Source organism: Hypanus sabinus, chromosome 5, assembly GCF_030144855.1.
Source record: "Hypanus sabinus isolate sHypSab1 chromosome 5, sHypSab1.hap1, whole genome shotgun sequence".
In the NCBI taxonomy this organism is placed as follows: Eukaryota; Metazoa; Chordata; class Chondrichthyes; order Myliobatiformes; family Dasyatidae; genus Hypanus; species Hypanus sabinus.
Genome location: NC_082710.1, coordinates 173854123 through 173876605, shown reverse-complemented (window position 1 = coordinate 173876605; position 22483 = coordinate 173854123). Strand labels below are relative to the sequence as shown.

Here is a 22483-nt window from a genome sequence, read left to right as displayed (position 1 = left end):
GTGGAACAGAAATTTGACCAGGCCACAATCAGACAGCATGAACACTGAATTCTCCAGCTTCTAGTAACCTGCTCCCCTCCCCTCTTTCTGCTCTCCTCTCTCTCTTCCTCATCTACTTAGTTCTCCCTATGCCCCTTACCCTTCGCCCCAAGGGCAAAAGCTTTAAAAGTGTTGATGATCAGAAAGATCTTGTTTCCAAGTTCATAACTCCCTGCAAGTGGCTACATGGGTTGGTAGGGTGGTTAAGAAGGCATATGGCATGCTTGGCTTTATTAGTTGAGGTGTTGTTCAAAACATAGAAACATAGAAAACCTACAGTACAATACAGGCCCTTCGGCCCACAAAGTTGTGCTGAACATGTCCCTACCTTGGTAATTACTAGACTTCCCCATTGTCCTCTATTTTTCTAATCTCCATGTACCTATCCAAAAGTCTCTTAAAAGACCCTATCGTATCCGCCTCCACCACCGTTGCCGGCAGCCCATTCCACACACTCACCACTCTGAGTAAAAAACTTTCCGCAGACATCTCCTCTGTACCTACTCTCCAGCACCTTACACCTGTGTCCTCTTGTGGCAACCATTTCAGCCCTGGGAAAAAGCCTCTGAGTAACCACATGCTCAATGCCCCTCATCACCTTATACACCACCTCTCATCCTCCTTTGCTCCAAGGAGAAAAGGAAGAATTCACTCAACCTGTTTTCATAAGGCATCCTCCCCAATCCAGGCAACATGCTTGTAAATCTCCTCTGCACCCTTTCTATGGCTTCCACATCACTCCTGGAGTGAGGCAACCAGAACTGAGCACAGTACTCCAAGTGGGGTCTGACCAGAGTCCTATATAGCTGCAAAGTTAGGAAGTTATGCTTTATAAGCTCTATAAAACTCTAGTTCGGCCACTTCTGGAGTAATGCATACAGTTCCGGTTGCTCCATTATGGGAAGGATGTTGAGACTTTAGAAAGGGTGCAGAAGAGGTTTACCAGGATGGCCCCTGGATTAGAGAGGACATGCTATAGTGAGAGGTTTGACAAACTTGGGTTGTTTTATCTGGAGTTGCAGAACCTGAGGGAAGATCTTTTAGAGGTTCATAAGATTATAGAGGGATGTATTGAGTAGACAGGCAGTATCTTTCTCCCCAGGGTCAAAATGTTGCATACCAGAGGGTGCAATTTCAAAGGAGATGCAAGGGACAAAGTTTTTACAAAGGGAGTGGTGGGTGCCCGGGGTGCTGGGGGAGGCAAAATACATTACGGACAATTAAGAAATGTTTAGATAGGCACATGAATGTGAGGAATGTTTCTTTGCCCCACTGCATATGCCCATCACCTACACACCCCTCCCACTACTGCTCCCATCTGCCCTCCCCACTGTGACTTAATTCAATGCTCCACTTTTGTCTCCTATAAAATAAATGCCACACTCTGGGGTAACCTGGATTGACCGTTTCCCTCCCTCCCTCCCCCCTCACCCTTGCCCGACTCAACCTGAGGCTACAGGATTTGACTCCCCATTCACCCCCAACCACCCCACCCCCCCAACAACCCACCCCATTCACCGCAAACCTTTCCCGTGCAGGACATGAGGTCACTGAGGCAGCAGTTCACTTCCTGGATCTTGGCCAACAGGAGGCAGGCTCGGTTCGGCTGAGGATCAGTGGGACAGTCCTGGAAGGAAAGGACGGGAAGGTAGTGTAGTGGTTAGCGTAACACATTATATTGCCAGCAACCAGCAATAGGGGTTGATTTCCCTGTTATCAACTGTGTGAGTGCCAGGCCTCGAACCCAGTGCAACTGTGGTCATTGACGCAAACAAACATCCCCGCAGTGTCCTAAAAGACATCATAGGCCAGCATAGTAACATAACAGCTAGTGTAACGCTATTACTATGCCAGGGATCTGGGTTCAATTCCCACACTATCTGGTTGGCCCATGGATGTGTGGGTTTCCTCCAGGTGCTCTGGTTTCCTCCCACATTCCAAAGACGTACAGGTTAGTAGATTAATGGGTGTAATATGGCAGAAGGGTCTGTTGGCGAGCCAGGTCAATGATACGATTTTACCAGCAGGAAGACATTACTGACAGCCATCAGCCCGCCCAGCCCGAAGCTCACCGCATTCCCCAGTCCACGCCTGGCTTGCTCTTGCCGCCGCCTAACGCTGTGGATCTGCTGCAGGTACCAGCCACGAACCCGCTCCACCATCTCCAGGCCGTGCACGAGTGCGTCGCGCTCCTTCTCCAGTTCCTTCATCCGCTTCAGCTGCGAGGGAAACGGGACAGCAGACAGTGCTTTTGCATGGCGACCTGCTAACGCTATGTACTTGCACTAGAGGTTTTGCAGATGCTGCAAATATTCCAGCAACACAAAATGCTGGAGGAGCTCAGTAGGTCTATGGAGAGGAGCAAACAGTCAATGTTTTGAGCCAAAACCCTTTATCGGGTCTGGAAGAGAATGGGGTAGAAGACAGAATGAGGATTTTGCCTGCTCACCACCTCCATCTGGTGCCCCTCATCCTTCCCTTTCTCCCATGGTCCTCTGTCCACTCCTATTAGATTGCATCTCCTTATCCCTTTACCTCTATCACCTATCACCTTCCAGCTTCTTACTTCATCCCCCCACTCCTCCAATCACACATCTTTCCCTCACCTGGTCTCACCTAGCTCCTGCCAGCTCATACTCCTTTTCCCTTCCCCATTTTCATATTCTGGCTTTTGGCTCTTTTGTTCCCAGTCCTGATGAAGGGTCTTGGCCTGAAACATCAGCTGTTTATTTCTCTTTGCAGATGCTGTCTGATCTGCTGAGTTCCTCCAGCATTTTATATGTTTGTAACATTTCATTTGCTCAGTCAATCTAACCTGTCAGCATCTCCCATGGTTTCACACACTCCGAGACTGAGATGAGAAGAAACTTCTTGAGATTTTCTCCCTTAGAGGATGCCGAAACTTCAGAATTCTCAATGCAGGAGATACTTGAAGGAATATCATTAAATATATATTTATGATGAGGCAAGTTATAAGACCTCCAAGAGGACCACAACTTTGTTGTAGGGTTCGGAGGCTGTCTCAGTGACCTGGACAGCTCTGTTGGCTGGAGTCAGTGCCTTGTGCTTTTGGCTCTTGGTGGGTTCACGCATGCTAAACAGGACAAAGGATAGAGTGGTCCACTAGACCTCCAGGTTTGGGGATTCAGCTTAGGGATAACCACCCTGACCGGTTAAAAAAAGAACTGTTACAGAAACAGCAGTGAAGAATCCTTCTGTACAGACGGAGATGGAGGACATTCATTGCTACCTTACAGCCAGCAGCGTGACAAGCAGTAGGTAAGTAATGAGAGGCATGGTGATGCAGCTACTTGAGCTGCTGGAGACCCGGGTTCGATCCCAACCACTGCTGCTGTCTATGTGCAGTTTGTACGTTCTCCTTACGCCTTCATGGGATTCCTCCCACATACCAAAGATGTGTGGGTAGGTAGGGTAATTAGTCTGTAAATTGCCTTAGTGTGTAGGAGAGGAAGGGGATGGGAAGGGGCGAAGAATTAAAATGGGATTAGTGTACTGGATGATCGGTGTAGACTTGGTGGGTCGAAGAGCCTGATTCTGTGAGATGTAACATCTGTAGACAACCTCAAGACTTCTCAAAACATTAATAACCAATATACTTTATGTGTAGCCATATTTGTGATGAAAAACAGACAACAAAATTCCACAGGGAACATTTTCTCGATAATTTAATTCTAAGTGTGATAAATTTTGGCCAAGAATCTGGGAATACGGCCCTTCCTCTACTGAACAGTGGATCCAAGAGTCTTTGATGTTCACCTGAGAGAGTGAGTAATTAGTAAATTGGTTTATTATTGTCGCATGGACCAAGGTACAGTGAAAAAATTTGTACACCATTCTTATAGATAATTTCATCATAAGGACAACAGATCCTGCAGTTGCTGGAAATCCAGAGCAACACACAAAAACACTGGAAGAACTCAGCAGGTCAGCAGGCAGCATCTATGGAGAGAAATAAACAGTCGACATTTTGAGCTGAGATCACTCATCAGTAATCGTTTCATCACATCAACATCTTGAGGTAGAATAAAGGGAAAAGAATAACAGAATGCATCATAAAGTGTTACTCTTACAGAGTAAGTGCAGTGCGGGCAGACAAATTGAAGGTAGTGAAGAGGTAGATTTGTGAGGTCTACCTACACTGGATTCCTGCCTAGTGGGAGGGGTACAAGAAGAGGGAATGTCTGGAGAGGGAAGAGTCTTTGATAATGTTGGCAGCTTTACTGAAGCAATAGGAAAAGTGGACAGAGTCCATGGAGGGGAGGTTGGTTTCTGTGATGTATTAAGTTGTTACAACAGCTCTCTGCAGTTTCTTGTGGTCACAGGAGAACAGTTGCTGTACCAAGCCAGTAAACTGGATTAGGACATAGACACGAGATTCTGGTTATACACGCAAACTGTTGGAGTAACTCAGCAGGTCAGGACGTATATCTATTAAGGGAAATAAGCAGTTGATGTTTCGGGCAGAAACCCTTCATCAGGACTGGAAGGGAAAGGGGAAAAAGCCAGAATGATAAGATGACTCCCATGTCTAAGGACAGGGCAATGGTCTACCCGTGTCCTGCAGTGGATCAATCACCCAGGTCTGCTTTCTGTGGCATTCTGTGTCCCAGAGAGATACAGCCTGGAAGCAATGGTAGAATCTGGGGAGAGATGCTGGAGTGAGAAGGATGTAACTGATATAATTGGGTGACTGATGGTTAGCACATTCTCTGTGGGCCAAAGGGCCTGTTCTCTACTGCATGACTCTGAGACGATATCACCTTTCACTTGTCTAAACCACAGTAGGAATGTTCCAATCATAATCTCTCTTTTTAATGGCAGACACTTCAACAAAGAAAGGCTGAGCATTAATTAGGGGGTTTAATTATCCTTATTGATCTATTTCCTTTGGGGAATGGGGACCACCAGCAAGGCTTGCACCCTTAATTGTCCTTGGTCTAGCCTTCCCTTTTCTCATTACAGGAGCCTGAAGATCCACACTAAAACTAACAGCATCTTCCCCTCTGCCATCTGATTCCTGAACAGTTTATCAGCTCATGAATACTACCTGACTTTAGGCAATAGAACACTACAGCACAATACAGGCCTTTTGGCCCCAAAATGTTGTCTTGAAATTTTAACCTGCTCTAAAATCAGTTTAGCACCTCCCTCTTACATAACCCTCCATTCTTCTACCATCCACATATCTATCTAAGTTCTTAGAACTCCCCCAATGTACCTGCCACTACCAGCACCCAGCAGGGTGTTCCAAGCACCTGCCACTCTCTGTGTAAAGTCAAGCCTACCTCTGACATAACTCTACCCCATACTTTCCTCCAATCACCTTAAAATCATATTAGCCATTTCTGCACTGAGAAGCTGGCAGAAACTCTGGCTCCTCACTGCATATATTAATTCTGATAATTTATAGTAATTTTTATGACTTGGTATTGCTGCTTCAAAACAACAAAGTTCATGCCATGTAAATTAGAACATAGAATAGTACAGCACAGTATAGGACCTTCGACCCACAATGTTGTGCTGACCCTTAAACCCTCCCTCCCATATACCCCCCCCACCTTAAATTCCTCAATATACCTGTCTAGTAGTCTCTTGAATTTCACTAGTGTATCTGCTTCCACCACTGACTCAGACAGTGCATTCCATGCACCAACCACTCTCTGAGTGAAAAACCTTCCTCTAATATCCCCCTTGAACTTCCCAAATTAGTGATATGAATTCTGATTCTGATATCAGTGATCAGTAGGAGAGAGTTCCAGTGATTAACCCTAGCGGGTGTTTCTAAGGGTGTGCCTTGCAGGGGAACCAGGTAGGTTCCTCCTCGCCCTTGGCCTTCTTGGCGGTACAGATCGCGGGGGTTGCAAGGCGCCGGCAGAACAGCCCAGCCCATTTTATCCACGGAACGGTGTGTGTTAGCAGTGGTGGAGTGTGTGAACGTTTATTCAGACTGGACTGCTTTGTCCTGGGTGGACCTGAATTTCCTGATGGTCGCTGGAACTGCACTTACCAGGGCGAGTTCAATCTAACCAGCAGAGGGCAGGAGCGCGGCACAGCCACTGCCAAACACTGTGATGGTTTCAATAAAACCCGTGACCTCCGAGCTTGCAAATTCAATTTATGTAAAATGCAGTGCTCTGTTTTGAACGCCCCCGACTCCTCTTATCCATCCCTTTTCCTGTCTATGACACATACAGCATTACAGGACTGGCCCACCATATTGTGACTCCCCTTCCCTTCCACCCCAACTCCTCTCATCCCCCTTCCTCCCTCAACTTATCCTTCACCCTCACCCCTCGCACCTTCAGCCCCCACCAACTTTGCCCTCCCCTTCACTCCTCTGTTCCAGTTCCCGCCCTTCAATCAAATACAGCCCCAGACAGGGAGAAGCAACAAGGGAGAGCTGCAAGATTAGTGGGGGGAGGCAGTGCGCGTCTGTGCTTTAGGCAAGGAGCTTCCAGTTAAATGGAATTAGGAACTCATATTCTCACACAACAGGAGGAATGGCCCTTTGGCCCACTGAGTCTATGCTGACCATCAAACACCCTTTTGCACTAATCCTATGTTAATCCCATTGTGGAAGGAGGAAAGGACAGAGCTAGAGAGGGGAAGAATGGCCCACCGGGACCGGACGGGATTTACCCCAGGCTACTGTGGGAGGCAAGAGAGGAGATTGCTGAGCCTCTGGCGATGATCTTTGCATCATCAATGGGGACGGGAGAGGTTCTGGAGGTTTGGAGAGTTGTGGATGTTGTTCCTTTATTCAAGAAAGGGAGTAGAGATAGCTCAGGAAATTATAGCCTAGCGAGTCTTACTTCAGTAGTTCGTAAGTTGATGGAGAAGATCCTGAGAGGCAGGATTTATGAACATTTCAAGAGGTATAATATGATTAGGAATAGTCAGTATGGCCTTGTCAAGGGCAGGTCATGCCTTACGAGCCTGATTGAATTTTTTGAGGATGTGACTAAACACATTGATGAAGGAAGAGCAGTAGATGTAGTGTATATGGATTTCAGCAAGGCATTTGATAAGGTACTACATGCAAGGCTTATTGAGAAAGTAAGGAGGCATGGGATCCAGGGGGACATTGCTTTGTGGGTCCAGAACTGGCTTGCCCACAGAAGGCAAAGAGTGGTTGTAGATGGGTCATATTCTGCATGGAGGTCGGTCACCAGTGGAGTGCCTCAGGGATCTGTTCTGGGACCCCTACTCTTCGTGATTTTTATAAATGACTTGGATCAGGAAGTGGACGGATGGGTTAGTAAGTTTGCTGATGACACACAGGTTTGAGGTGTTGTGGATAGTGTGGAGGGCTGTCAGAGGATACAGCAGGACATTGATAGGATGCAAGTCTGGGCAGATGCAGTTCATGCCAGATAAGTGTCAGGTAGTTCATTTTGGTAGGTCAAATATGATGACAGAATATAATATAAATGGCAAGACTCTTGGCAGTGTGGAGGATCAGAGGGATCTTGGGGTCTGAGTCCATAGGTCACTCAAAGCTGCTGCGTAGTTTGACTCTGTGGTTAAGAAAGCATACTGTGCATTGGCCTACATCAATCATGGGATTGAGTTCAAGACCATTGCAGCTATGGTCAGACCTCATTTGGATTACTGTGCTCAGTTCTATAGGAAGGATGTGGAAACCAGACAAAGGGTGCAGAGATTTACAAGGATGTTGCCTGAATTGGGAAGCACACCTTATGAGAATAGGTTGAGTGAACTTGGCCTTTTTTCCTTGGAGCGACAGAGGATGAGAGGTGACCTGATAGGGGTGTACAAGATGATGAGAGGCATTGATAGTGTGGATAGTCAGAGGCTTTTTCCCAGGGCATAAATAGCTAACACGAGAGGGCACAGGTTTAAGGTGGTTGAAAGTAGGTACGAGAAGATGTCAAGGGTAAGTTTTTTTACTCAGGGAGTGGTGAGTGTGTGGAATGGGCTGTCGGCAATGGTGGTGGAGGAGGATATAATAGGGTCTTAACAGATTCCTGGACAGATACATGGGAGCTCAGAAAAGGCTATGGGTAACCCTGGGTAATATCTAAGGTAAGGACACGTTCGGCACAACTTTGTGGGCCGAAGGGCCTGTATTGTGCTTTAGGTTTTCTATGTTTCTAATGGAGGAGGGAGAGGGAGAGGACCAGTGTTTCATGGGAGCAGCCAACATGGTACTGTGGGGGTTAGCACGATGCTATTACACCTCAAGGGTCGGAATTCAGAGTTCAACTCTGCTGTCAGCTGCAAGGAGTCTGAACGTTGCCCCGTGGAATGCGTGGGGTCTTCTCTTGGTACTTTAGTTTCCTCCCACAGTCCGCAGTCCAGCTAGTCAGTAGGTTAACCGGTCATTGTAAATTGTCCCGTGATAGGGCTGGTGTTAAATCTGGAGTTGCTGGGTGGCACAGCTCAAAGGGCCTGTTCTGCGTGGTATTTCAAAAAATAGCAAATAATGAATAACCCTGGTCATTCTCCCTCCCAGCCAACAGTAAATACAAAAGTTTGAGAGCATGTACTGTGTCTCCAGGCTCAAGGACAGCTCTATCCCATTGTTATCAGACTCTTGAATGGATCTCGTATACGATAAGGATGAACTCTTGATCCCTCAATCTACCTGGCACTTTATTCATCTACCTCCATACACTTTCTCTGTAAATGCAACCTCTGTTCCTCTCACCTATCCATCACTTCCCCTCCTCCTTCCCCTTCTCCCGTGATCCACTCATCAGTCCTTTGCCTGTTCCACCTATCCGTTCCCAGCTTTGTAATTCATTCTCCCCCCTCAACTGCCCCCCCACCCTCCTTCCCCCCTGATCTCACCTATCACCTGCCAGATTGTTCTCCTCCCCCTTCCCCCTGCCCCAACTTCTATTTCTGACTTCTACCCCATCCTTTCCAGTCCTGATGAAGGATCTTGGCTTGATATTTTGATTCTTTATTCCTCTCCATGGACGCTGACTGACCTGCTGAGTTCCTCCAGCATTTTGTGTGTTATTTTAGTTTTCTAGCATCTGCAGAATCTCTTTTTGCTTATGACTTTTACTTTCATTTTGTACTACCTCACTGTACTTATGTTTGGAGCCATCTGTCTGTCTGGCATGGAAAGAAATGTTTTCAGTGTAACTTGGTACATGTGACAATGACCAATTACATCCCTCGTCCTTTCCAGCTCCCAGTCTAGGATGAAGGATCACCAAGTGCCTTTGTGCCCAAGGAAGCTAGTTCCGACTCTGGGACCATCCCCCAGCACCCTGGAACCACTCAGTCTCACTCACCACGTCGTAATCGATGCCGCTGGTTACCGTGTGCCGGCGCGGCTCGTTCCGGCACCGGGCGCTCTGTCGCTGGGCAGCTTGAGCAACGGAGCCGGTGATGCTCTGTGAGCGACTGATTCCTGGTCCTTCGCTGCGGTCTGACCCGGGGATAAAATGACCGGGGTTAGAACGTAGAATATAGAGAAATACAGTACAGGAACAGGCTCTTCAGCCCACAAGTTTGTGTCAAGATAATTAACAATCATAAACCATTCCTGTCCTGGTTAAAGGTCTCAGCCCAATATATCAACTGTTCACTCTTTTCCACAGATGCTGCCTGGCTTGCTGAGTATCTCCAGCATTTCATGTATTGGTAATCATATTGCCAACCAAAGTAAGCACACCTATTGTTGGCAGCCTCTCAGATGGCCACCAGGATGGATGCAGGACTGAGGTAGATAGGCTGATTAAGTGGTGTCGTGAGAACAACTGTGCACAGAACATCAGTAAGACCAAGAAATTGATTGTGAACTTCAGGAAGGGGAAGTCGAGAGAACACACACTAGTACTCATTTCACAATGGGAAAGGGTGAGCACCTTGAGATGGGCATCAACATCTCAGAAGATCTACTTTGCACCTAGCATGTTGATGCAATCAGGAAGAAGGCAGCACACCAACAGTTGTACTTCATTGGGATTTTAAGGAGATTTGGTATGACTCCAGCAAATTTCTACAGATGTACAATTGAGAGCATTCTAACTGGTTTCATCACCACCTGGAGTAAAAGCACCAATGTCCAAGATCAAAACATGCTGGATAGGTTGTAGATTTAGCCATCTCCATCATGGGCACATCATCCCCTGTCATCGAGGACATCTTCAAGATGTGGTTCCTCATTACCCTTGTCATTACTAACATTAGTGAGGAGATACAAGAGCCTGAAGACACACACTCAGTGATTAATGAATAGCTTCTTCACCTCTACCAATGGATTTCTGAATGGTCCATGAAACCATCTCACTATTTCTCTTTTGCACTTATTTATATTTGTAATTTATAGTGATTTTTATGTCTTTGCACTGTACTGATGACACAAACAACAGATTTCATAATGAACATTGCAGTTAATAAGCCTGACTGATTCTGACTGTCCCATCAGAGTCCTGACGAAGGGTCTTGGCCCGAAACGTCGACAGTACTTCTCCTATAGATGCTGCCTGCCCTGCTGTGTTCCACCAGCATTTTGTGTGTGTTGTTGTTTGAATTTTCAGCATCTGCAGATTTCCTCATGTTTGCCCATCAGAGACCATGTAGGTTACATATAGAGTAAAGCTCACTATACATAGTCTCTCTAAATACTCCCACAGCAGGGTCTGAGTAAAGTTTCCATTGAATACTTCCGTCAATCCTTATACACTGCACTCTATACATTAAGGAGTTGGATGAAGGACTAATGGCAAACATCACTCACGGGGAAATCTAAGATTATGTACATTGGTAAGGAGGATAAAGTTGTGGAATGTTTTCTAAATTGGGAACAAACTCAGGAATTGGAGGAGCGAAGGTACTTGGAAGACCTGGTGCAGGATTTTCTGTAGGCTAACTTGCAGGTTGGTGTTAAGGAGGGGAATGCACTGTTAGCATTCATTTTGAGAAGATTAATAAACAAGGGCACTAGCCTCACCAGCATCCAGGACATCTTCAAGGAGCGGTGCCTCAACAGCTGTGGCAGGATTTGAATGTCATAACCTACTACAAAGGCAAATCTTGAGGCATAGGGGACAGCAGAGCTTCACTTCCAGATGAGCTCAATGCCTTCTATGCTCACTTTGACCACCAGAACAGGGTGGAACCATCGTGCACCTCCATGTCTCTCAGTGATGTTTTGGTCTCAGTATCTGAAGATGACACGTGGGCTGCCTTCAAGAGAATGAATCCAAGAAAAGCGTCTGGTCCAGACGGAGTACTGGCCAAGTACTGAAGACCTGTGCTGACCAGCTAGCTGGAATATTCAAGGATATCTTTAACCTCTCACTTTGCCAGTGTGTGGTACAAACTTGCTTCAAGCCAGCTTCAATCATACCGGTGCCTAAAAAGAGCATGGTAACCTGTTTAAATAACTATCACCTAGTGGCACTTACATCCACACTGAAGAAATTTTTTGAGAGGCTGTTTTCTGAAGCATATCAGCTCCTGAGTGAATGGTGACTTGGATCCACTACAATTCGTCTACCAAAGCAACAGGTCTACAGCAAATGCTATTTCATTGGCTCTTCACACAACACTGGAACATTTGGACAGCAAAGGTGCATATATCAGGATTTTTTAGTCAATTACAGCTCAGCACTTGACACCATTATCCCCTCAAAATTAATAAAACTCCAAGACTTGAGCCTTAATATCCCCTTGTGCATTTGGATCCTGGGTTTCCTCACTTGTAGACCCCAGTCAGTTCTGATTGGTAAAAACATCTCCCCCTCCATCAGCACAGGAGCACTACAGGAATGTGTATTTTGCCCCCTGATCTACTCACTTTAACACCCACAACTGTGTGGCTAAGTACAGCTCCAACATTACTATTATGGGCTGAATCAAAGACACTGATGAGTTAGCATATAAGAGGGAGATTGAATACTTGTCTGAGTACTGTAATTCCCGGGTGACACTATCTCAGAGTACCTGTCCTGGAGCCATCATATAAATATTATTGTGAAGAAAGCACAACAGCACCTCTACTTCCTCAGGAGTCTGTGGAGATTCGGCACCTCATTGAAACTTTGCTAAACTTCCATAGATGTGAAGTGGGAAGTGCTGACTGGCGGCATTACAGCCTGGTATGGGAACACCAATGCCTTTGAGTGGAAAATCCTACAAAAGATAGTGGATTCAGCCCAGTACCTCATGAGTAAAACCCTCCCAACCATTGAGCACATCTACATGACACATTGCCATAGAAAAGCAGCATCCATCGTTAGAGATCCTCACCACCCAGGTCATGATCTTTTCTTGCTGCTGCCATCATGTAGAAGGTATTCATGTCTCAGGACTCGCACCACCAACTTCAAGAACAGTTACTACCCTTCAACCATTAGGTTCTTGAACAAAAAGGGATAACCACACCCATTTAACAACACTGTTATTTGTTATTTCATACTCATCATTTATTGCTATTTATTTATTATCTGCATTTGCACAGTTATTGTTCTATAGGTTTGCTAAATATGCCCATAGGAAAAAGAATCTCAGGGTTGTATGTGGTGACATGTATGTAGTCATAATAAATTTTACTTTGAACTTTGAAAAAGGTGGCATCCATCATTAAGGTCCCCCATCACCCTGGACATGCCTCCTTCTCACGGTTACACATCCTCAAGCCCCACATTCAATATTTCGGGAATAGTTTCTTCCCCTCTGCCATCAGATTTCTGAATAGGTATTGAATCCATGAAAACTATCTCACTATTTCTTTTTCTCATTTTTTTCTACTTACTTAATTAAAACTATAATATATTATACACACTTCTCACTGTAATCTGTGACTGGTCAGGCCATGAGGGGATACGGAGAGAAGGCAGCAGATTGGGGCTGAGAGGAAAATTGGATTATCCATGATGAAATGGTGGAGCAGACTTGATGGGCCAAATGGCCTAGTTCTGCTGCTATGTTTTATGATCTAATTTACAGTTTTTATTATTATACATTGCAATGTTCTGCTGCCACGTAACAAAAAACCTCACGACATATGCTGTGTTGTTGAACCTGGTTCTGATTCTGAAAAACAAGGACGGCTCGCTGAGATTTTATAAAGTGTTGGTCATATAACATGGTAACAAATTTTGGGACCAATATCTTGGGGACAGTCCAGAGGAGGTTCACAAGAATTATCCTGGGACTGAAGGGGTTTACATGTGAGGAGCATTTGATGACTCTGGCCCTGTAAGGTTGGAGAGGGGGTGGGGAATCTCATCGAAACCTACCACGTTTTGAAAGGCCTGGAAAGAGTGGGTGTGGAGAGGATGTTTCCATTAGGAGTGTCTGGGATTTGGAGGCTCAACCTCGGAGTAGATGGTATTACAGAGTAGGACAGAACATCCACGGGCACTGTTCCCTCCAAGATGCGAGGGTGCCGGGCAGCGCAGTGAATTAAATGCTCCCACGCACGTAACCTTGGTAGCCACGCAGCTCGAATTGGATGTAGCTTAAAGTTTAGGAAAGTAAAAGATTTTCCTTGTTGTGCTGAATTTCATTATTACCTTCAATTAACAAATACATTCAAAATTATGTGATTCTTCAACTTTCATTCCAGATATCCAGAGTGTGTGTGTGTATATATATATATAAAACAAAAACCAAACGTTCAACGTACGGCGCAGTGTACAGACCGTGGTTGGTTCGCGCAGCCATGAAAACAATTTGTTGTTCACGTGCAGGTTACTTGGCTCCGCAACTGTGGCAATCCGTTTATTCTCAGGGAGTCAGTGTGTACCATTTATTAATTAGGTGTGGGCTGTATATCAAGTCCGAGGGTGTGTACAGAGGTGGTTGAAATTGCTTTCATTAATTGCGGTGTTTAAGGCTTTAATATCCCTTGAGCTGCCGCCCGAGGTCTGGTAAGCGGGGTGGGGGTGCAGTTGTAGTGGATCTGACGTCCTGCTCTCGGCTCCCTCTAATTAACTGTTTGACAATAGCCGGATAATGAACAGTGTCGGGAGAGTAAAGCAAGGGCAGATGGTTGAATGCGGGCTGAAATGGGACGAGTGCATTCTCTACCGGCCACCCTGTCCCCAGCGGCCAGCAGCTGGGAGTCGACCGTCAAACAAATGGTGAAAAGGGCAACTTTGTCACACCGCTCCACACCCAATCAGTCGGCTATTAACCCTTCAGTCACCCCAATTGTCAGCAAACAGTTGTTTCAATGACCTCAACAGAGACAATGGACAATTTAATTGAATGTTCCTGAGCATCCAACGAATGGTTAACCCTTCAATCAGATATAGTCAACAAACAGGGTGAACAGAGCATCTTTGTCTTTTCAGTTATTTGTATTTTCAGTTATTTGGGAGGTATTTGTGTGAGGGCAGCTTGTTGTTCTCGGTGTCGGATTTGGGAGACCCTGGAGTCTCCGAACCTCCCGGACGTCCACATCTGCGCCAGGTGCGCCGAACTGCAGCTCTTGAGGGAACGAGTTAGGGAACTGGAGCTGCAGCTCGATTACCTTCGCCTGGTCAGGGAGAGTGAGGAGGTGATAGAGAGGAGTTACAGGCAGGTGGTCACTCCGGGACCACGGGAGGCAGATAGGTGGGCTACAGTCAGGAAGGGGAAGAGGCAGGTACTAGAGGGTACCCCAGTGGCTGTACCCCTTGACAATAAGTACTCATGTTTGAGTACTGTTGGGGGGGACAGCCTACCTGGTGGGAGTGACAGTGGCCGAGCCTCCGGCACAGAGGACGGCCCTGTAGCTCAGAAGGGTAGGGTTAGAAGAAAGAGGTCCATAGTAATAGGGGACTCAATAGTCAGGGGCTCAGACAGGCGTTTCTGTGGAGGTGACCGGGAGTCCCGGATGGTAATTTGCCTCCCTGGTCCCAAGGTTCGGGACGTTTCTGATCGCGTCCAAGATATCCTGAAGTGGGAGGGTGAGGAGCCAGAGGTCGTGGTACATGTAGGTACCAATGACATAGGAAGGAAAGGGGAAGAGGTCCTGAAACGAGAGTATAGGGAGTTAGCAAGGCAGTTAAGAACAAGGACCGCAAAGGTAGTAATCTCGGGATTACTGCCTGTGCCACGCGACAGTGAGAGTAGGAATAGAATTAGGTGGAGGATGAATGCGTGGCTGTGGGATTGGAGCAGGGGGCAGGGATTCAAGTTTCTGGATCATTGGGACCTCTTCTGGGGCAGGAGTGACCTGTTCAAGAAGGACTGGTTACACTTGAATCGTGGGGGGACCAATATCCTAGCGGGGAGGTTTGCTAGGGCTACAGGGCAGACTTTAAACTAGTAAGATGGGGGGAGCGGGAGACTATTTGAGGAGACTATGGGAGAGGAGGTTAGTTCACCAGTGGAGCAAGTAAATAGACAGTGTGTGAGGGAGGAAAGGCAGGTGATGGAGAAGGGATGCGCTCAGCCCGAAGATGTAGGGGAGAAGAAAGAAAAGGATAATAAATTTGAATGCATTGTTAGGGATGGAAAGAGAGGAGGAGATGGAGAGAATCTTAAATGTATCTATTTTAATGCTAGGAGCATTGTAAGAAAGGTGGATGAGCTTAAAGCGTGGATTGATACCTGGAATTATGATGTTGTAGCTATTAGTGAAACATGGTTGCAGGAAGGGTGTGATTGGCAACTAAATATTCCTGGATTTAGTTGCTTCAGGTGTGATAGAGTAGGAGGGGCCAGAGGAGGAGGTGTTGCATTGCTTGTCCGAGAAAATCTTATGGCGGTGCTTTGGAAGGATAGATTAGAGAGCTCCTCTAGGGAGGCCATTTGGGTGGAATTGAAGAATGGGAAAGGTGCAGTAACACTGATAGGAGTGTATTATAGGCCACCTAATGGGGCGCGTGAGTTGGAAGAGCAAATGTGTAAGGAGATAGCAGATATTTGTAGTAAACACAAGGTGGTGATTGTGGGAGATTTTAATTTTCCACACGTAGACTGGGAAGCTCATTCTGTAAAAGGGCTGGATGGTTTAGAGTTTGTGAAATGTGTGCAGGATAGTTTTTTGCAACAATACATAGAAGTACCGACTAGAGATGGGGCAGTGTTGGATCTCCTGTTAGGGAATGCGATAGGTCAGCTGACAGATGTATGTGTTGGGGAGCACTTCGGGTCCAGTGATCACAATAGCATTAGCTTCAATATAATTATGGAGAAGGACAGGACAGGACCTAGAGTTGAGATTTTTGATTGGAGAAAGGCTAACTTTGAGGGGATGCGAAGGGATTTAGAGAGAGTGGATTGGGTCAAGTTGTTTTATGGGAAGGATGTAATAGAGAAATGGAGGTCATTTAAGGGTGAAATTATGAGGGTACAGAATCTTTATGTTCCTGTTAGGGTGAAAGGAAAGGTTAAAGGTTTTAGAGCACCATGGTTTTCAAGGGATATTAGAAATTTGGTTCAGAAAAAGAGGGATGTCTACAATAGATATAGGCAGCATGGAGTAAAGGAATTGCTCGAGGAATATAAAGAATGTAAAAGGAATCTTAAGAAAGAGATTAGAAAAGCTAAAAGAAGATATGAGGTTGGTTTGGCAAATAAGGTGAAAGTAAATCCGAAAGGTTTCTACAGTTATATTAAAAGCAAGAGGATAGTGAGGGATAAAATTGGCCCCTTAGAGAATCAGAGTGGTCAGCTATGTGTGGAACCGAAGGAGATGGGAGAGATTTTGAATGATTTCTTCTCTTCGGTATTCACTAAGGAGAAGGATATTGAATTGTGTAAGGTGTGGGAAACAAGTAAGGAAGTTATGGAACCTATGACAATTAAAGAGGTGGAGGTACTGGCGCTTTTAAGAAATTTAAAAGTGGATAAATCTCCGGGTCCTGACAGGATATTCCCCAGGACCTTGAGGGAAGTTTGTGTAGAAATAGCAGGAGCTCTGACGGAGATCTTTAATATGTCATTAGAAACGGGGATTGTGCCGGAGGATTGGCGTATTGCTCATGTGGTTCCATTGTTTAAAAAGGGTTCTAGAAGGAAGCCTAGCAATTATAGACCTGTCAGTTTGACATCAGTGGTGGGTAAATTAATGGAAAGTATTCTTAGAGATAGTATTTATAATTATCTGGATAGACGGGATCTGATTAGAAGTAGCCAGCATGGATTTGTGCGTGGAAGGTCATGTTTGACAAACCTTATTGAATTTTTTGAAGAAGTTACGAGGAATGTTGACGAGGGTAAGGCAGCATATGTAGTCTATATGGACTTCAGCAAAGCCTTTGACAAAGTTCCACATGGAAGGTTAGTTAAGAAGGTTCAGTCGTTAGGTATTAATGCTGGAGTAATAAAATGGATTCAACAGTGGCTAGATGGAAGATGCCAGAGAGTAGTGGTGGATAATTGTTTATCGGGATGGAGGCCGGTGACTAGCGGGGTGCCTCAGGGATCTGTTTTGGGCCCAATGTTGTTTGTAATATACATAAATGATCTGGATGATGGGGTGGTAAATTGGATTAGTAAGTATGCCGATGATACTAAGGTAGGAGGTGTTGTGGATAATGAGGTGGGTTTTCAAAGCTTGCAGGGAGATTTATGCCGGTTAGAAGAATGGGCTGAACGTTGGCAGATGGAGTTTAATGCTGAGAAGTGTGAGGTTCTACATTTTGGCAGGAATAATCCAAATAGAACATACAGAGTAAATGGTAGGGCATTGAGGAATGCAGAGGAACAGAGAGATCTAGGAATAACTGTGCATAGTTCCCTGAAAGTGGAGTCTCATGTAGATAGGGTGGTGAAGAGGGCTTTTGGAACGCTGGCCTTTATAAATCAAAGCATTGAGTACAGAAGTTGTGATGTAATGCTAAAGTTGTACAAGGCATTGGTAAGGCCAAATTTGGAATATTGTGTGCAGTTCTGGTCACCGAATTATAGGAAAGATATCAATAAATTAGAGAGAGTGCAGAGACGATTTACTAGGATGTTACCTGGGTTTCAGCACTTAAGTTACTGAGAAAGGTTGAACAAGTTAGGTCTCTATTCATTGGAGCGTAGAAGGTTGAGGGGGGATTTGATCGAGGTATTTAAAATTTTGAGAGGGATAGATAGAGTTGACGTGAACAGGCTGTTTCCATTGAGAGTAGGGGAGATTCAAACTAGAGGACATGATTTGAGAGTTAGGGGGCAGAAGTTTAAGGGAAACACGAGGGGGTATTTCTTTACTCAAAGAGTGATAGCTGTGTGGAATGAGCTTCCTGTAGAAGTAGTAGAGGCCAGTTCAGTTGTGTTATTTAAGGTAAAATTGGATAGGTATATGGACAGGAAAGGAGTGGAGGGTTATGGGCTGAGTGCGGGTAGGTGGGACTAGGTGAGATTAAGGGTTCGGCACGGACTAGGAGGGCCAAGATGGCCTGTTTCCGTGCTGTGATTGTTATATGGTTTGTCGCACCGCTCCACACCCATCCACTTTACAATTAAACCATCAATCACCCCAACGGAATCAACAATTCGATTGCCTCGGAGTCGCAACGCGCACAAAATGCTGGAGGAACTCAGCAGGCCATGCAGCATTTATGGAGAAAAGTACAGTCGTTGTTTCGGGCCGCGACACTTCAGCAGGACCGAAGGGGGTCTCAGCCCAATACATCGACTGTACTCCCTTCCATAGACGGCCTGGCCTGCTGAGTTCCTCCAGCATTTTTGTGTGTGTTGCTTGGATTTCCAGCACCTGCAGATTTTCTCATGTTTGTAATTCAATTACCTCAACAAAGCTAGTGGACAATTAACCATTTAATTCCCCTGACACAACCTCTTCTACTTACCTGCCTTTCACCTCGCTCTGGTGCCCACCCCCCACCTTGTTCTCCTTTGTTCCATGGGCGACCATCCCCCATAATGATGGTCCTATCATCTTATCAGGACCATTCTGATAGTCCTCTCCTATCAGAGATTCCTTCTTTATCATCGCTTCATTCCTTTACCACCTATCACTTCCAGCTCACCTGGAAGGACACTTTAGGGCCCTGAATGGTGGCAAGGGAGGAGGTGAATGGACATTTGCAGGGTTAAGTGCCGGGAATGAAATCAAGTGGGGAGAGACGGACAAATGGACAAGAGCGTCAAGTAGAAAGCGATCCCTGCAGAAAGCGGTGCACAAGATTCCCATGGAAATCTGACATGCTAACTAACACAACCCTTCCATTACCATGACACAGCCTTTGAAAAATTAACCCTTCTACTACCGTAACACAATCACTGGACAATTTTCCTTTCCATTGTTGCACTGACATGATGGAAAGGTTAAAATTTCCTAGAGGTGGTGACGAGATAAACAGTTCCAGAGCCAGTGGCGGGGTCAATGCAGGACAAGTTAAATGAAATGGTGGTTGACCTGGATACATTTTTCTGATGATCGGACAATTTCATGATCAGCCTTACTGAGGAAGTTACCAGGCGAATTGATGTAGGAAAGGCAGTGGCACAAGCATTAGCAAGGCTTTTGACAAGGCTCCACATGGTAGGTTGGTCCAGTATGATCAGATGTTTGGCATTCAAGATGAGGTAGCAAATTGGATCAGACATTAGCTTCAGAGGAGAAACCAGAGAGTGGTCTTAGATGGTGGGAGGCCCGCAGCTAGTGGTGTGCCACAGGGATCTGTTGTTGTTCATCATCTAGATCATCCAGATTGATGATAATGTGTTAAACTGAATCAGCAAATTTGCTGATGACACTATGATTGGAAGTGGGGGGGTGGTTGGTAGTGGACAGCAGGGAAGGCTATCTGAGCTCACAGCAGAATCTGGGCCAGCTGGAAAACTGGGCTGAAGAAATGGTAGAGGGAATTTAATGCAGATAAGTGTGAGGTATTTGGGAGGGCAAAGTAGGGTAGGACTTGTATGGTGAGTGGTCGGGCACTGAGGAGTGCAGTAGCATAAAGAGATCTGAGAATACAGGTCTGGAATTCATTGAAAATGGCATCACAGGTAGATGGGGTTGTGAAGAAAGCTTCTGGTACAGTGACCTTCATAAACTGAAGTACTGTGAATTCTGGTTATTTGAGACACAAGCTATCAGTGACAAAATCATTGGTTTATGAACATAAACACACCCAACTGACACTATTTAAAAATGGTTCTCTCCAAGCACAGTGTCATGTACAATGGCTGCAAAAAAATGGATGTGACTGATGCTGGTTAGAAGCTATTTGGCAACTCTCTCCTGTCCCAATTAAGTAGAATAGTGTCCAAAATAAATAGAGAATCGCGGCTACTTTCTTAATTAGCCTTTGTTCTTTAAGAGTTGTCCCAAATAAATGTCTGCCCCAATTAACTGATGGCCCAGTTAACTGGCACCAACCGTGAGTACAGAATTTGGACTGTTATGTTAATGTTGTACAAGATGTAGATGAGGCCTAATTTGGAGTTTTGTGTGTAGATCTGCTCAATTACGTGGAGGAAAGATATCATCGATACGATTAAAAGAATGTAGAGTAAATGAAGGCCAGCTAGCCAAAAGCCTTTTCCATCACCATGTTCGCTGACTTTCAGGAAGCTGTGTCCTGACCTAGTGGGCCGAATGGCCTGCTCCCCCGCTCTGTCACTCCATGACCAACAGTATGCCCACTGCCTAAACCCGGGTGATACAAGGCAAAATCTCAGCGGCGATGGGCGACACGGTAGCTCAAGGCTTTTACAGCTTCAGTGACTCGAGTTCGATTCCTGCTGCCATCTCTGAGCAATCTGAACGCTATTCCTATGCCCTTGTGTGTTTGCTCCAGTTTCATCTCACGTTCCAAGGATGTATGGATTAGTAGGCTAATTGTTCCCGTAGGTGTAATTGGGCCAGATGAGCTCACTGGACAGAAGGACCTGTTGCCAAGTTGTGTCTTTAAATAAATAAATATAGATAAGATAAACAGATAAATTAATAAACAGATAGATAAATAATAGCTATAGGTCTATGCAAACGTCTTAGGTACTTATAAACAGGTAGGATGTTTAAGACTTTTGCACAGGACACTACTTGTCAATGTGGCGTGCAGAGCGAGATGATAAGTCTGGCGGGAGCAATGGATTTTGGGAATGGCGAAGGCAGAGCACCACTGGAGGGGTGTGGGACAGGTGGCAGAGAAGGAGCGTCAGAGTCAGGGCAATGGCACAAATATAGACACATCTGGCCCTGGGACACCAGGCAAGGTCATTTGATTCCAAACACTTGGTTTATTGATCATTACAGGATGTCTTTCCAGCTCTTCCTGTTCCCGCCCCTCTCCCTTCCTGTTATTTTCCCAACCAGGGTCACCCCTCTCCCTGCCCCCTTCCCACTCTCAGTTCACAAAAGAGACCCACATCAGAATCAGGTTTATCATCACTCATGTATGTCATGAAATTTGTTTTTGTGCAGCAGTACAGAGAAAAATATTAAATTACTACAGTACTGTGCAAAAGCCTAGCCTAGCTCACTCTCTCTATTAAGTGTGTGTGTGTCTGAGACTTTTGCAAGGTACCATATATACAAAGATAGATAAATAATAAATAGATACTGTAGATAAATAAACAGAAAGAGAAATGGAAAGCAACATCCATATCAGGGACCTCCCAGCACACATGCTATGTTCTCCTCTCGCTGCTGCCAACAGGAAGAAGGTACAGGAACCTCAGGACTCTCACCATCAGGTTCAGGAACAGTTACTTCCCCTCAACCATCAGATTCTTGAACCGTACGAATTAACTACATTTAAGTACACTTGCCCCATCAGTGAACTGGTCCTACAACCTATGGACTCACTTTCAAGGGCTTTTCATGTTAATGATATTTATTGTTTATTTGTTATTTTTTTTTACTCTTTTTGTATTGTCACAGCTTGTTTTCTTCTGCAGGTTGGTGGTTGTACACAGCCTTTTCTTGTGTTTACTGTGCATGGCCACCAGAAAATGTACCTCAGGGCTGTACACGGCGACATACGTAGATGTACTTTGATAATACATTTATTTTGAGCATTGAACTTTGAGAAGGAAAGAAACCGATTCGCAAATGAAGAGAAACTCTGCTTCTCTGTATTTTGGCACCTATGTCCCTCATATTCAGAGCTAATTGGTGGCTGAAGCACTCACTCATGCGCGTAATCCCTCCACGGTCAATAGGCTTTTCGTTTTTGCCGATGGGAGATTTGAGTTCAGTGGAGGTGGGGGAGGGGAGATGAATAATTAACCTATTAATTGCCTATCCAAGAGTCTCTTAAATGGCCCAATTGCATTAGGCTACTACCACTACCACAGTGTGTTCCAGACACTTAACACTCTTTGGGTAAAAAAAAACACAACCTCTGACATCTCCCCTAACTTTCCTCCACTCACTTTAACAGTACGACCTTGGGTATTGGCCATTACCACTCAGGGGAGAAAGTACATTGTCTGCTATTGGCCAATACAGCCCCAGGGGAGAAAAGCACAATCTATACCTCTTATTTTATAAACTTCTATCAATGTATGGGGTGATCTATGTGGATGGTATAGAAAACAAAGT

General features: G+C 45.4%; 2 protein-coding genes across 2 annotated transcripts in view; one reads left to right on the top strand and one right to left on the bottom strand.

Annotated features, from left to right (window-relative positions):
• Positions 1-22483, bottom strand: part of LOC132394604 (suppressor APC domain-containing protein 2-like) — a 37578-nt gene that overhangs the window by 2497 nt on the left and 12598 nt on the right. Inside the window, exons 2-4 of the mRNA XM_059970942.1 lie at positions 9330-9466; positions 2112-2258; positions 1565-1666 (exon numbers count right to left, since the gene is read on the bottom strand). Of these exons, the coding sequence (XP_059826925.1) occupies positions 1565-1666; positions 2112-2258; positions 9330-9466 (386 nt within the window). The remainder of the gene's footprint in view (positions 1-1564; positions 1667-2111; positions 2259-9329; positions 9467-22483) is intronic.
• The window catches only part of LOC132394603 (uncharacterized), a 207577-nt gene continuing 200442 nt past the window's right edge, over positions 15349-22483 (top strand). Inside the window, exon 1 of the mRNA XM_059970941.1 lies at positions 15349-16543. Coding sequence (XP_059826924.1) covers positions 15410-16543 — 1134 coding nt within the window. The 5' untranslated portion in view covers positions 15349-15409. The remainder of the gene's footprint in view (positions 16544-22483) is intronic.